The 13,424-nt window shown below is 38.9% G+C and overlaps 3 protein-coding genes across 3 annotated transcripts; all 3 read right to left on the reverse strand.

The window, feature by feature from the left end:
• Positions 1-5,844: 5,844 nt before the first annotated feature.
• Positions 5,845-6,693, reverse strand: LOC111808711 (F-box protein SKIP28-like). The gene is made up of 2 exons (XM_023694858.1): positions 6,686-6,693; positions 5,845-6,550 (listed from the first exon to the last, which is right to left on the reverse strand). Exons 1-2 carry the CDS (start codon positions 6,691-6,693, stop codon positions 5,935-5,937), a joined length of 624 nt encoding a protein of 207 aa, XP_023550626.1. The 3' UTR covers positions 5,845-5,934.
• Positions 6,694-7,619: 926 nt separating this feature from the next.
• Positions 7,620-9,262, reverse strand: LOC111809339 (F-box protein SKIP28-like). Its single transcript, XM_023695783.1, has 2 exons — positions 8,854-9,262; positions 7,620-8,294 (listed from the first exon to the last, which is right to left on the reverse strand). Exons 1-2 carry the CDS (start codon positions 9,217-9,219, stop codon positions 7,710-7,712), a joined length of 951 nt encoding a protein of 316 aa, XP_023551551.1. The 5' UTR covers positions 9,220-9,262; the 3' UTR covers positions 7,620-7,709.
• A 676-nt stretch (positions 9,263-9,938) lies between these two features.
• On the reverse strand, positions 9,939-12,031 carry LOC111809340 (dynein light chain LC6, flagellar outer arm). The gene is made up of 2 exons (XM_023695784.1): positions 11,552-12,031; positions 9,939-10,350 (listed from the first exon to the last, which is right to left on the reverse strand). The coding sequence occupies exons 1-2, from the start codon at positions 11,780-11,782 to the stop codon at positions 10,177-10,179; spliced, it is 405 nt and encodes a 134-aa protein (XP_023551552.1). The 5' UTR covers positions 11,783-12,031; the 3' UTR covers positions 9,939-10,176.
• Positions 12,032-13,424: the final 1,393 nt, after the last annotated feature.

Raw genomic sequence — 13,424 nt, forward strand, 5'->3', positions numbered from 1 at the left:
ATTTTTTTTTTTTGTCCGTGCGAGCCACTCCTCATGTGTGAGTAAGAGGTGTTTCTCCTCCTCTTTGTCTTCATATCCACGAAGTCTCTTCTCATGAACTTTAAGAAGACCAACAACCTCCTCAACTGACATGTTCTTGAGATCGCAAAACTTCTCTCGATGGAGGTTGGTAGATAGAAGGCCGGTTGGTTTTTTCTTTATTTAGTCTTTCCTTAAATTAGTAANCTTATGAACATGCTAGTTATTGACTATAATTGATGTTCTAAAAGTGCCTAAGATCCAAATTGCTTCCGTATGTGTTATATTAACACCATCATTAAAATTCAGGGCCAAACATTTATTTCAGAACTAGTGGTTTTATGGGTTAGAAAACGTGGGATTTTGATGGCCATTTTTAACTTTAGAAAAATTATAAATATGTTTTGTTTCTCATTGTAATTGTAGAGAGCAAGAGCAGAGCAAGAGTTAATACAGTGTAGTAGAAAAGAGCTTTTCAAAATTTCTTTTGTCTCCTTGTCTCTCCCCTCTCGACATCTCCTTCATAGCCTCGTGAGTATTATTTTAACAAGTTAGTTTCAGAGCGAGCATTCATTTCTATAAATTGGTATTAGAGCGGATTGTTATTTTCTACAAATTAGTATCAGAGCGAATTTTATTTCAACAAATTGGTATTAGAGACGATGGCGAACATGATGGGACAAATGCCGCTACCACGATTGACGAAGACGAACTACGAAAATTAGAACATCCAAATGAAAGCTCTTCTCAGTTCGCAAGACGCATGGGAGGTGGTCGAAGAAGGTTTCGAAGAACCGAAGGATATCACGGGTTATACGGCGGCGCAAAACAAGGCGCTAAAAGAATTACGATCAAAGGATAAGGCAGCATTATACATGCTATTCCGAGCTGTTGACGAGTCGGGCTTTGAGAAGATTGCAAGGGCAACTACTTCAAAAGAAGCGTGGGACACTCTAGAAAAGGTGTTCAAAGGAACCGACCGAGTCAAGCAGGTGCATCTCCAGACTCTGCGTGGCGAGTTGGAGAGCATGAAGATGAAGGAGTCAGAAAATGTATCTGACTACATTACACGTGTACAGATGGTGGCGAATCAGCTAAATCGAAATGGAGAAATGTTACCCGAGACACGGGTTGTGGAGAAAATCTTGAGGTCGTTAACTGAAAACTTCGAGAATGTTGTATGTGCCATAGAAGAGTCGAAGGATCTAGCAAAATTCACAATCGATGAGCTTGCCGGTTCTCTCGAGGCACACGAGCAACGTAAGAAAAAGAAGGAGGAGCCACTCGATCAAGCACTTCAGACGAATGCATCAATAAATGATGAAAAAGTACTTTATACTCAAAATGTTCAAGGTAGAGGTCGTGGAAACTGCGAGAATGGTCGAGGTGGTCAAGGCAACAGTTACGAAGAAATCTATAATGAGAAGACTATCGAGCCAAGCAAATTGGCGTGGAAGAGGACGCAGTCGAGGAAGAGGCGGCCGATCAAACATTCAGTGCTATAAATGTCAGAAATATGGCCACTATGCAAATAATTGTAACTTCGACAAATGTTACAATTGTGGCATAATGGGGCACGTTGCAAAAGCATGTCGAGCCGGAAAAAGGGTGGAAGGGACAACCAACCTAGCCGTGGAAGATGTAACAGATGAAGGTCTTCTTTTGATGGCTCAAGATGAAGAGAACTTCAACAACGACACTCTGTGGTACCTCGACTCAGGGGCAAGCAACCATATGTGCGGTCACGAGCACCTATTCAAAGAAATGCAAAAGATTGAAGATGGTCATGTGTCATTTGGAGATGCGTCAAAGGTGGAGGTCAAAGGCCGGGGTACGATACACTTCTTGCAAAAGCATGGTGTGATGGGGTCAATCCAAGATGTTTATTACGTACCAGACCTCAAGACCAACATATTGAGTATGGGGAAACTCACAGAGAAAGGTTACTCGATATTCCTAAAGGACCGCTTACTACACCTGAAGGATAGGAAAGGGCATTTGGTTGCTCAAGTCGAGATAGGAAGAAATCGGATGTACAAATTAAATTTAAGAAGCCGTACAATGCGCCATCTACATACAGAATCGATGTCCACATGCGAAGTTAAATGATCAAACACCACAAGAGGCTTGGAGCCAACAAAAGCCTACAATTTCTCATCTGAAGGTGTTCGGTAGTGTAGCTTATGCTCACGTACAGGACCAACAAAGAACGAAGCTCGAAGACAAAAGCAAAAGGTATATCTTTATTGGATATGATGAGAAGACAAAAGGATACAAACTACTTGACCGATAAGCAAGATGGTGACAGTGAGTCGCGATGTGCGAGTAAATGAAGCAAGCAAATGGGACTGGAACAATTCGACGGAAGTCAATATCGAAGTTAGAGAAACATCAGTCGCTGCACCAACAGACTCAGAAATCTCTGATGATGAAGATGAACCACGACAACCCAAGATGGGAAGTTTGCGAGATTTGTATGATTCAACAAATGATGTACACCTTGTATGTCTTCTGGCAGATGCTGAAAATATCAGCTTTGAAGAGGCGGTGCGAGACACAAAGTGGCAAACTGCCATGGATGAGGAGATTAAAGCGATTCATCGCAACAACATATGGGAAGTGTCAGAATTATCGGAACGAAGTCAGCCCATAGGTGTGAAGTGGGTATTCAAGAAAAAGATGAATGCTCAAGGCGAGATTGAACGGTACAAGGCGTGACTTGTTGCGAAGAGATACAAGCAAAAGGCGAGAATCGACTATGATGAAGTGTTTGCTCCCGTCGCTAGAATGGAGACAATCCGATTATGCAAATAATTGTAACTTCGACAAATGTTACAATTGTGGCATAATGGGGCACGTTGCAAAAGCATGTCGAGCCGGAAAAAGGGTGGAAGGGACAACCAACCTAGCCGTGGAAGATGTAACAGATGAAGGTCTTCTTTTGATGGCTCAAGATGAAGAGAACTTCAACAACGACACTCTGTGGTACCTCGACTCAGGGGCAAGCAACCATATGTGCGGTCACGAGCACCTATTCAAAGAAATGCAAAAGATTGAAGATGGTCATGTGTCATTTGGAGATGCGTCAAAGGTGGAGGTCAAAGGCCGGGGTACGATACACTTCTTGCAAAAGCATGGTGTGATGGGGTCAATCCAAGATGTTTATTACGTACCAGACCTCAAGACCAACATATTGAGTATGGGGAAACTCACAGAGAAAGGTTACTCGATATTCCTAAAGGACCGCTTACTACACCTGAAGGATAGGAAAGGGCATTTGGTTGCTCAAGTCGAGATAGGAAGAAATCGGATGTACAAATTAAATTTAAGAAGCCGTACAATGCGCCATCTACATACAGAATCGATGTCCACATGCGAAGTTAAATGATCAAACACCACAAGAGGCTTGGAGCCAACAAAAGCCTACAATTTCTCATCTGAAGGTGTTCGGTAGTGTAGCTTATGCTCACGTACAGGACCAACAAAGAACGAAGCTCGAAGACAAAAGCAAAAGGTATATCTTTATTGGATATGATGAGAAGACAAAAGGATACAAACTACTTGACCGATAAGCAAGATGGTGACAGTGAGTCGCGATGTGCGAGTAAATGAAGCAAGCAAATGGGACTGGAACAATTCGACGGAAGTCAATATCGAAGTTAGAGAAACATCAGTCGCTGCACCAACAGACTCAGAAATCTCTGATGATGAAGATGAACCACGACAACCCAAGATGGGAAGTTTGCGAGATTTGTATGATTCAACAAATGATGTACACCTTGTATGTCTTCTGGCAGATGCTGAAAATATCAGCTTTGAAGAGGCGGTGCGAGACACAAAGTGGCAAACTGCCATGGATGAGGAGATTAAAGCGATTCATCGCAACAACATATGGGAAGTGTCAGAATTATCGGAACGAAGTCAGCCCATAGGTGTGAAGTGGGTATTCAAGAGAAAGATGAATGCTCAAGGCGAGATTGAACGGTACAAGGCGTGACTTGTTGCGAAGGGATACAAGCAAAAGGCGGGAATCGACTATGACGAAGTGTTTGCTCCCGTCGCTAGAATGGAGACAATCCAATTGATCATTTCCCAAGCAGCCCAATTCAAATGGCCGATTTTTTAAATGGATGTCAAGTCAATATTCTTGAATGGTGTACTTGAAGAAGAAGTATACCTCAAACAACCTCCCAGGTACGTGAAAATTGGAGAAGAGAAGAAGGTACTAAAATTGAAGAAGGCGCTTTACAGGTTGAAACAAGCACCGCGAGCATGGAATACTCGTATCGACACATACTTTAAGGAGAATGGGTACAAGCAATGTCCCCACGAACATTCACTTTATACAAAGAAGAGTGAAAGTAATGTGATACTTGTCGCTCTTTATGTCGATGATCTCATCTTCTCAGGCAACAATGATGAAATGATAGAAGAGTTCAAAAGCACAATGACGCAAAAATTTGAGATGACAGACTTGGGCTTGTTGAAATTTTTCTTCGGTTTGGAGGTTAAACAAGGAGAAACAAGTAATTTATATCACAGGAGAAATATGCAAAGGAAATTTTGAAGAACAAGATGGAAAATTGCAACTCGGTATCAACACCAATGGAAACAGGTGCAAAGCTCTCAAAGTACGATGAAGGAGAACGAGTAGATGCAAATAGGTACCGAAGCCTGGTGGGAAGCCTTCACTATCTTACATGCACAAGGCCAGATCTTTCATTAAGTGTCGGCATAATAAGCCGGTTCATGGAGGAGCCAATCTATTCACATTGGAAGGCATTAAAGCGAGTCCTACGATACGTCCAAGGAACGTTGTCACTTGGATTATTCTACTCAAGAACAGAAGATTACAAGTTACTTGGTTACTCTAACAGTGATTGGTGCAGAGACATAGACTATCGGAAAAGTACATCGGGTTATGTATTCTTCATGGGCAACATAGCATTTACTTGACTTTCAAAGAAACAACCGATCGTGACATTCTCGACGTGTGAAGCTGAGTATGTAGCAGCATCTTGGTGTGTGTGCCACGCAATATGGCTTAGAAATTTGTTGAGTAAGATGAAGCTAAAGCAACGAGGTGCAACCGTAATACAAGTTGACAACAAATCAGCAATTGAGTTGGCCAAGAACCTACTGAACCATGAAAGAAGCAACATATTGACGTTCGATTTTATTTTATCCGAGATCATGTGAAGGAAGGAAACGTGGAATTGCTGCATGTGGCAAGTCAGGATCAAGTTGCGGACATCTTTACAAAACCGTTACTGAAAGTACTTTTCGACAAATACAAGAAGATGATTGGCACAAATCATTTAAGTTTATGGGAGAGTTTTGTTGGGAGTAAAATTAAATGAAAAAAGGAAGGAGGAAGTTTCTATTTTTAGTTCATGTGAGTTTTAAAATTGAGTCAAAAGTCAAAACATTTATTTGTAAGCGGTAGTGGTTTTATGGGTTAGAAAACCTGTGATTCTAATGCCCATTTTTTGTTTTAGAAAAATTATAAATACTATTTGTTTCTCATTGGAATGGTAGAGAGCAAGAGCAGAGTAAGAGTTAAAAGTACACGGTAATAGAAAAGGGTTTTTCAGAATTTCTTTTGTCTTCTACTCTCTCCTCGACATCTCCTTCATAACCTCGTGAGTGTTATTTTAACAAGTTAGTTTCAAAGCGAGCATTTATTTCTATAAATTGTGAGTGTTATTTTAACAAGTTAGTTTGAGAGCGAGCATTGATTTCTACAAATTAGTATCTAAGCGGATTGTTATTTTCTACAAATTGGTACCGGAATGAATTTTATTTCAACAGAAACTCCAAAAGAATTGACATGGTTGAGGATACCATATTTGTATTTCATATTTTCATATAATTTGTTTTACTCTCATCTACATATTGGATCACAATTTAAGTATGCTAAGTTTCAATACAAACTTCACAAACAAACCCAGCAGCAGAGCTACTTACCACATTCTGACGGTGTCGCGTGCAATATGGCCTATTACAATGGTTGCATTTGGGAAGCTGAAGCCAACAACTTGTGCACAAGATACCCGCACATACAGCCTCCTCTGTTTCATCACCATCTACGCATCCCCCACATTCTTCGCACCTTGGCACGCAGCCACTGCAACCTCGGCACTCTGCCCCAGAGTTCTGCTCTTGCTTTATCTTGCATCTCTCCCTTGAGCAATCATAAACTTTCCCTATCTCCTGGCATTTTGGGCACATTTCTACATCAATCATTGCCATGTATTCGTTCCTCAACAACTTCCATGCCTCAATGTACTTGTGGTACAGACGACGTTGTTGCTGTTGTTGTTGCTGCTGCTGCGATCCGTTTTTGAGAAGATGGTACTTGAGGACTTCAAGGTGTTCATTCTCTATGTTGTAAATGCCACCAATCATTAGGCTATTCAAATTGTGAGAATGTTGTGATAGAGTCTCCACTGCCCGAATCACTCCCTCAGGAGTCAAACTCGTGCAACCAGGTACATAAAGCTGAATCAAAAAGGAAAATACTTGAGATGTTCTGTTTTAAGGTTGTAATTTGATGCACCCCACAACAGTATTGATATTGTCTAATTTGAACCTAAACTTTCATAGTTTTGCTTTGGGTTTCTCCAAAAGGTCTCGTATAACATGGTACTAGAGTCATACCCTAAACTTAGTCATGTCAATAGAATACTCAAATGTCGAACAAAGAATTGTGAGCATTGAATGTGTAGTCAGTACTTAAGGATAAATCATAAGTCAGGTGCGAAGCAAAACCGAAAGTACTTTTCGACAAATACAAGAAGATGATTGGCACGACAGATGATAGAAGTATTTAAGTTTATGTGGGAGTTTTGTTGGAAGTAAAATTAAATGAAAAGAAGGAAGGAGGTAGTTTCTATTTTTAGTTAATGTGAGTTTTAAAATTGAGTCAAAAGTCAAAACATTTATTGGTAAGCAGTAGTGGTTTTATGGGTCAGTAAACGTGTGATTCTAATGCCCATTTTTTGTTTTAGAAAAATTATGAATTCTATTTGTTTCTCATTTGAATGGTAGAGAGCAAGAGCAGAGTAAGAGTTAAGAGTACACGGTCATAGAAAAGGGTTTTTCAGAATTTCTTTTGTCTTCTTGTCTCTCCCCTCTCGACATCTCCTTCACAACNTATTTTTAGTTCATGTGAGTTTTAAAATTGAGTCAAAAGTCAAAACATTTATTTGTAAGCGGTAGTGGTTTTATGGGTTAGAAAACCTGTGATTCTAATGCCCATTTTTTGTTTTAGAAAAATTATAAATACTATTTGTTTCTCATTGGAATGGTAGAGAGCAAGAGCAGAGTAAGAGTTAAAAGTACACGGTAATAGAAAAGGGTTTTTCAGAATTTCTTTTGTCTTCTACTCTCTCCTCGACATCTCCTTCATAACCTCGTGAGTGTTATTTTAACAAGTTAGTTTCAAAGCGAGCATTTATTTCTATAAATTGTGAGTGTTATTTTAACAAGTTAGTTTGAGAGCGAGCATTGATTTCTACAAATTAGTATCTAAGCGGATTGTTATTTTCTACAAATTGGTACCGGAATGAATTTTATTTCAACAGAAACTCCAAAAGAATTGACATGGTTGAGGATACCATATTTGTATTTCATATTTTCATATAATTTGTTTTACTCTCATCTACATATTGGATCACAATTTAAGTATGCTAAGTTTCAATACAAACTTCACAAACAAACCCAGCAGCAGAGCTACTTACCACATTCTGACGGTGTCGCGTGCAATATGGCCTATTACAATGGTTGCATTTGGGAAGCTGAAGCCAACAACTTGTGCACAAGATACCCGCACATACAGCCTCCTCTGTTTCATCACCATCTACGCATCCCCCACATTCTTCGCACCTTGGCACGCAGCCACTGCAACCTCGGCACTCTGCCCCAGAGTTCTGCTCTTGCTTTATCTTGCATCTCTCCCTTGAGCAATCATAAACTTTCCCTATCTCCTGGCATTTTGGGCACATTTCTACATCAATCATTGCCATGTATTCGTTCCTCAACAACTTCCATGCCTCAATGTACTTGTGGTACAGACGACGTTGTTGCTGTTGTTGTTGCTGCTGCTGCGATCCGTTTTTGAGAAGATGGTACTTGAGGACTTCAAGGTGTTCATTCTCTATGTTGTAAATGCCACCAATCATTAGGCTATTCAAATTGTGAGAATGTTGTGATAGAGTCTCCACTGCCCGAATCACTCCCTCAGGAGTCAAACTCGTGCAACCAGGTACATAAAGCTGAATCAAAAAGGAAAATACTTGAGATGTTCTGTTTTAAGGTTGTAATTTGATGCACCCCACAACAGTATTGATATTGTCTAATTTGAACCTAAACTTTCATAGTTTTGCTTTGGGTTTCTCCAAAAGGTCTCGTATAACATGGTACTAGAGTCATACCCTAAACTTAGTCATGTCAATAGAATACTCAAATGTCGAACAAAGAATTGTGAGCATTGAATGTGTAGTCAGTACTTAAGGATAAATCATAAGTCAGGTGCGAAGCAAACAAAGTGACTAAAGTGTTGAACAAAGAATTGTGAGCATCGAAGATGTAGTCAAAAGTAACTAAAGTGTTGAACATAGGTGTACATTGTTCAAGGACTCCAGAGAAGGAGTCCAACCCCGATTAAAGAGAGGTTGTTCGAGGGCTGCATAGGATTCAAGGGAGGTTCTATGATGTACTTTGTTCGAGAGGGGATTATTGAGAGTCACAGGGAGGAATACATCTCTCAAATTTGGAGAAATTATTCATTAGATTAAGCAATCAACACAAGCATTCAAAGGAAGATGTAAATACCTTGGTGAGAAGGGGATTGTTCTCAACGACTTCGTGAAGTGCAGAATCTGAAATCTTGAAGCAGTTGATCAAAGCCAAGGTTCGAAGGCGGCCATCGGCCTTTCGGGCGATTCGCTCCAGAATGTAATCGTTTAGCCGGGAGCTCAAGGGGCGATCGACAGCGAGGTGAAGCCACGGCAACACATCGTGTTCCACTGCGTCTCTTAGCGATACGCAGACTGCGCCCATGGAAAGAATCTCAAATAGAGGAAGATAACTCAGTACAAGAAATAAGGCCTCGTGCGGTGGCCCTGCCGCGATTCGAACGCCGGGAGATGAACTGCCGCAGACGGCCACCTGATTTGGGAATTTCTTGTTCTCAGACATGTCAGTGAGCTCTTCGCCTTCCTTCTCTTCCGGCAGGTCAGGGAAATACCCAATTTCTTAGCTTCGAATGAAGGGCGAGGAAGATTCTGGTCTGCTTATCTCAGAACGTCAATGAGTTGCAGTAATGAAATGAGAGTAGAGAAAGAGAGTCAATTTATCCATTTATCAACGGTGGTGTTTTGTCTGAGTGGTCAACTAACTTAATGAACACCTATTTTTTAATATTTCAAACTAATTTTGAACTATTATAAATATTAAACATTCTTAATTTTTATAATAATTTTGATATTGATAGGACTGGATTGTAACGCTATTTCAAGTTGGTCGAGTTAACCCGACAAGAAAAAATATCAACTACGAATTAACTCGAATTTTTAGATTTTTCAAAAATCCAACTCAAACCATAATTTTAACCCAACCCACCTTTTATGATTTGACTTGAGTAGTCTATATTGGTCGGGTTCTTAGATCATTTGAATATCCTTGAATAAAAATATTAGACTTGAAATGGTAAGGAAGGAACCAAAGAGAGTCGCAATCTTTTAGGTGACCCTAATATAGTGTTCATGTCTAATTTTCATTTGAAGGTTTTAAGATTGNCCCACCTTTTATGATTTGACTTGAGTAGTCTATATTAGTCAGGTTCTTGGATCATTTGAATATCCTTGTGTAAAAATATTAGACTTGAAATGGTAAGGAAGGAGTCGCAATCTTTTAGGTGACCCTAATATAGTGTTCATGTCTAATTTTCATTTGAAGGTTAAGATGGTAACATCACAAATCCTGCACACAACAAAATTTCATAACCAACGAGTAAAATTAATGCACAACTCACATCACAGAAGAACCTGCACAATCTGTTTCTTGAACGAGGAACCCAATGATACAACCCAAAAAGAATAATAAGATCGAAGCTGGTTGTTCTTGCTGTTCCATCCTCGTTCAGAATTCAGAAACTCAATCTTTCAAAGATTTTCCACGAGACAGAGGCTCCACTGCCGTTTTGAAGAGAAGGATGTAAACTTTATCGATTGAAAAATACAAGAACCCACCCAGAGAATGTGTTACATACGACCCAAAGCTAGTTCCCACGATGCAATGCCATGCTGGACCATAGGACGAATCAAATTCCTGCAAAACCCATATAACCTTCATTAACATCAAACTTAAGGCAACAATAAACCTTCCAAATATGCTCTCATCCACCGGGAAGGTTGAGGATTGTTGGGAGGGAGTCCCACGTTGGCTAATCTAAGTAAGGAATACTATTTCCATTCGTATGAGGCCTTTTGAAAAAGCCTAAAGTANAAAAAAAAAAAAAAAAAAAAAAAAAAAAAAAAAAAAAAAAAAAAAAAAAAAAAAAAAAAAAAAAAAAAAAAAAAAAAAAAAAAAATGCCTCAACTTAGAACGAGGATGGTTTCAGACTTGTAAATAATTATTTTTGTTGTAATGAATATAGGCTCTAGCCAAGCCACTGTAATGATTATGTTTTTCGTGAGATTTGTTTTCCTCAAGAATGGTAAGAGAGCTTTGAATATTTCACAACAAAGATTTCAAACATGATCTTTGCATATCATTACAATTAAACAAAAAACACATGGCACAGGGACATAACTACATGTGAAGTAGAAAATGGCAAATTCAGGGGAAAATTCAACGGCATAAGAGAAGAATAAGATGGGCTCCTCTTAAATCTAGTGTTTAAATATAGCATCTAGTATTTGACAATGACTCCAATCTCCTTGTTCCGACATGTTTTGAACAGTCAGAGGGCAGCTGGCCAGTGTCAGTAGTGGATGGCTATCAACTATGATGGAATTAATGGTGGGCAGCAAATTCCCACTGGAAGGAATTGCCATGTCCATTGTCCACAACTTTTTTCATGGCATCCCCTCTCTACGGTAGTACAAGTCTAGGGAGGACTCTTGAGCAATAAAGAACATTTAATTTGCTACACAAAATTGGAATTGAAAGGTCAATCCCAAAGTTTGGAAGTGCTCAAATCAGGAAAAACATGCACAGTTTACAGAGGTAGTTAATTAACTATGTTGTAAAATCCCAAAAGAGGAACAAGTGCAACAAAATTCAGAAACCATTAATTTTCAACCTAGATTTGTAGAGATCCCAGAAATCCCAGGCTTCAAATGGCGAAAATAAATTTAGTTCATACCAAATAGACATTTCATCAAACACATTCCAGGCAGTACTCAAAACAGTCCAATAACCATCCTATAAAACTCCTCCTAACCCAAAATGGCAACCAGGAAAACGCATTTCAGAGCCAAAAGTGAGTTCAAGGGTATAATTTTGTTTTTAATCTTTTTTGCCTTACCTTTTTGAGCGCAAGAGCGAGGCGTTTGCTATCGAGCTTCCCAGGCATGGAATCAAGAAGTTCACGAGCGCAACTAAAAGCGCGATTCTGGAGAGGAAACGGCATATCGGAGGCTCTAACGCGAACATTGAGACGATCGCGGTGCTCTTGATGCTCCCCCGCCTTCTTCTTCAAAATAAGCCCATTCAGAAACTTGCTGCGTCGCTCAAGCTCCATTTCCGCTCCCTCCATGACCCACCAACACTACAATCTCATCAAATGGGGAAAAAGACCGAACCCCACCTTCTTCTTCTTCTTCTTCTTCTTCTTCTCCTTCTTCTTCGAATTAAAAGGCGATCAAGGACGGCATTGGTGAAAGACAAAATGTCTGGCGGAAGAAGGAAGAGGACAAGGGGAAGGGGAAGAAAAGGAGAAACAGTGGCGCCAGGAGGAAGCCGAAGGCAGGGGAGGGTTGGAATTGCGAGACAAAAATCAAAATTTTTATATATATAAAAATAAAATTGGGTTGGTGTTTGTGGGATTCTGTCTTTGAACCAACGCATTGGTCAAAGACGAAATCCAATAAAATTCCCACATTTTTATTTAAAGAACACTAAAGTTTAAAGTTTTTTTTTTTTTTTTTTAATTTTATTTTATTCATCAATATTATAGTTAAAATTGCATTTTCAATAAATGTTGATACTTGTACATTTTAATATATAAATCATTCATACAACAATGATACATTTTTATTATTATATTAATGACATTTTTATCTTTAGTATATTTTATATTGTGTATATCAATGGTATTCATACGTGATAATTTATCGATCTTATTGATATGCACATATGATTGGTTTACTTCATAATCTTGTTAATACACGAACAATTAATTATATATAGTATTCATTTAGGTTTTTTAAATAGTATGTCTATTATTTATATACCTAATTACTCATATACATCATAATTTAATGCACCACATTTAGATACCCAATTATTCATATACTTCCACCACAATAAACTACCAAAAAAAAAACATATTTTGTTACTTAATTTATGGTCTAAATAATAATTTAAAATATTTCTTATATTTAATATGATTAGGAGAAAAATAAGATATCGATATGATTACGTGAACCAAACCGACAATTATGCCAATAATTTGGGACCTTGTTTTTCACAAAGTGGCTTTTAGTGTTTCTCATCTCCTTCACCATTCTTGTTTGTTTGGATTTTAGAGAGTAGGCATCTACATTACTTGTTCTAATCCGCTTGAATTCACCTTCCCTTATATATATATATATATATATAGTCGTCACTTTTGACTACATCTTCGAGGCTCACAACTTCTTTGTTCAACATTTGTCAAAGTTAAGAACATGACTCTGATATCATGTTAGGAATAACGACTCTCCACGATGGTGTGATATTGTCCACTTTGAGCATAACACACTCATGGCTTTGCTTTTGAGCTTTCCTTACTTATAAACTCATGATCATTCTCTAAATTGACCAATGTGATACTCCCTCCCAACAATCTTCAACATGCACAACCCCGATATATGCATGGAAAGCTATGACAAAATGATATGATATAAAGGAAAGCGGAAGCGGGGTTCTTGTACATGATAATGAAAGGAAAAATGTTGGGACCTTATGTATTATTGTGTGTTCATGCATCAGGGGATCCCCTTCTTCTTTTTATGACAGTAAGGATGCGTACGCTACGAAGCAGGGAAACAATATTATATTTATTATGATGCTGCGATGGGCGCTATTCCTAATAGTTGTCTAACTTCAACAACTCAAGAGAATACTCGCCCGAAAAGAAAGGGGCCTAGGAGGTGTGCAAATCGATTGGTGATTCCATAATTGCACGTGTGGACCGT

The sequence above is a fragment of the Cucurbita pepo genome, chromosome LG13 (assembly GCF_002806865.2).
Source record: "Cucurbita pepo subsp. pepo cultivar mu-cu-16 chromosome LG13, ASM280686v2, whole genome shotgun sequence".
Lineage (NCBI taxonomy): Eukaryota > Viridiplantae > Streptophyta > Magnoliopsida > Cucurbitales > Cucurbitaceae > Cucurbita > Cucurbita pepo.

Bases quoted from the DNA above. Each gene is read 5' to 3' on its own strand.
- LOC111809340 (XM_023695784.1), bottom strand. From the start codon at position 11,782: ATGGAGGGAGCGGAAATGGAGCTTGAGCGACGCAGCAAGTTTCTGAAT. The intron at 10,351-11,551 runs GTAAGGCAAAAA...TGGGTTTTGCAG, and splicing joins TCGCTCTTGCGCTCAAAAAG to GAATTTGATTCGTCCTATGG.
- LOC111809339 (XM_023695783.1), bottom strand. From the start codon at position 9,219: ATGTCTGAGAACAAGAAATTCCCAAATCAGGTGGCCGTCTGCGGCAGT. The intron at 8,295-8,853 runs GTATTTACATCT...TTTTTGATTCAG, and splicing joins ACAATCCCCTTCTCACCAAG to CTTTATGTACCTGGTTGCAC.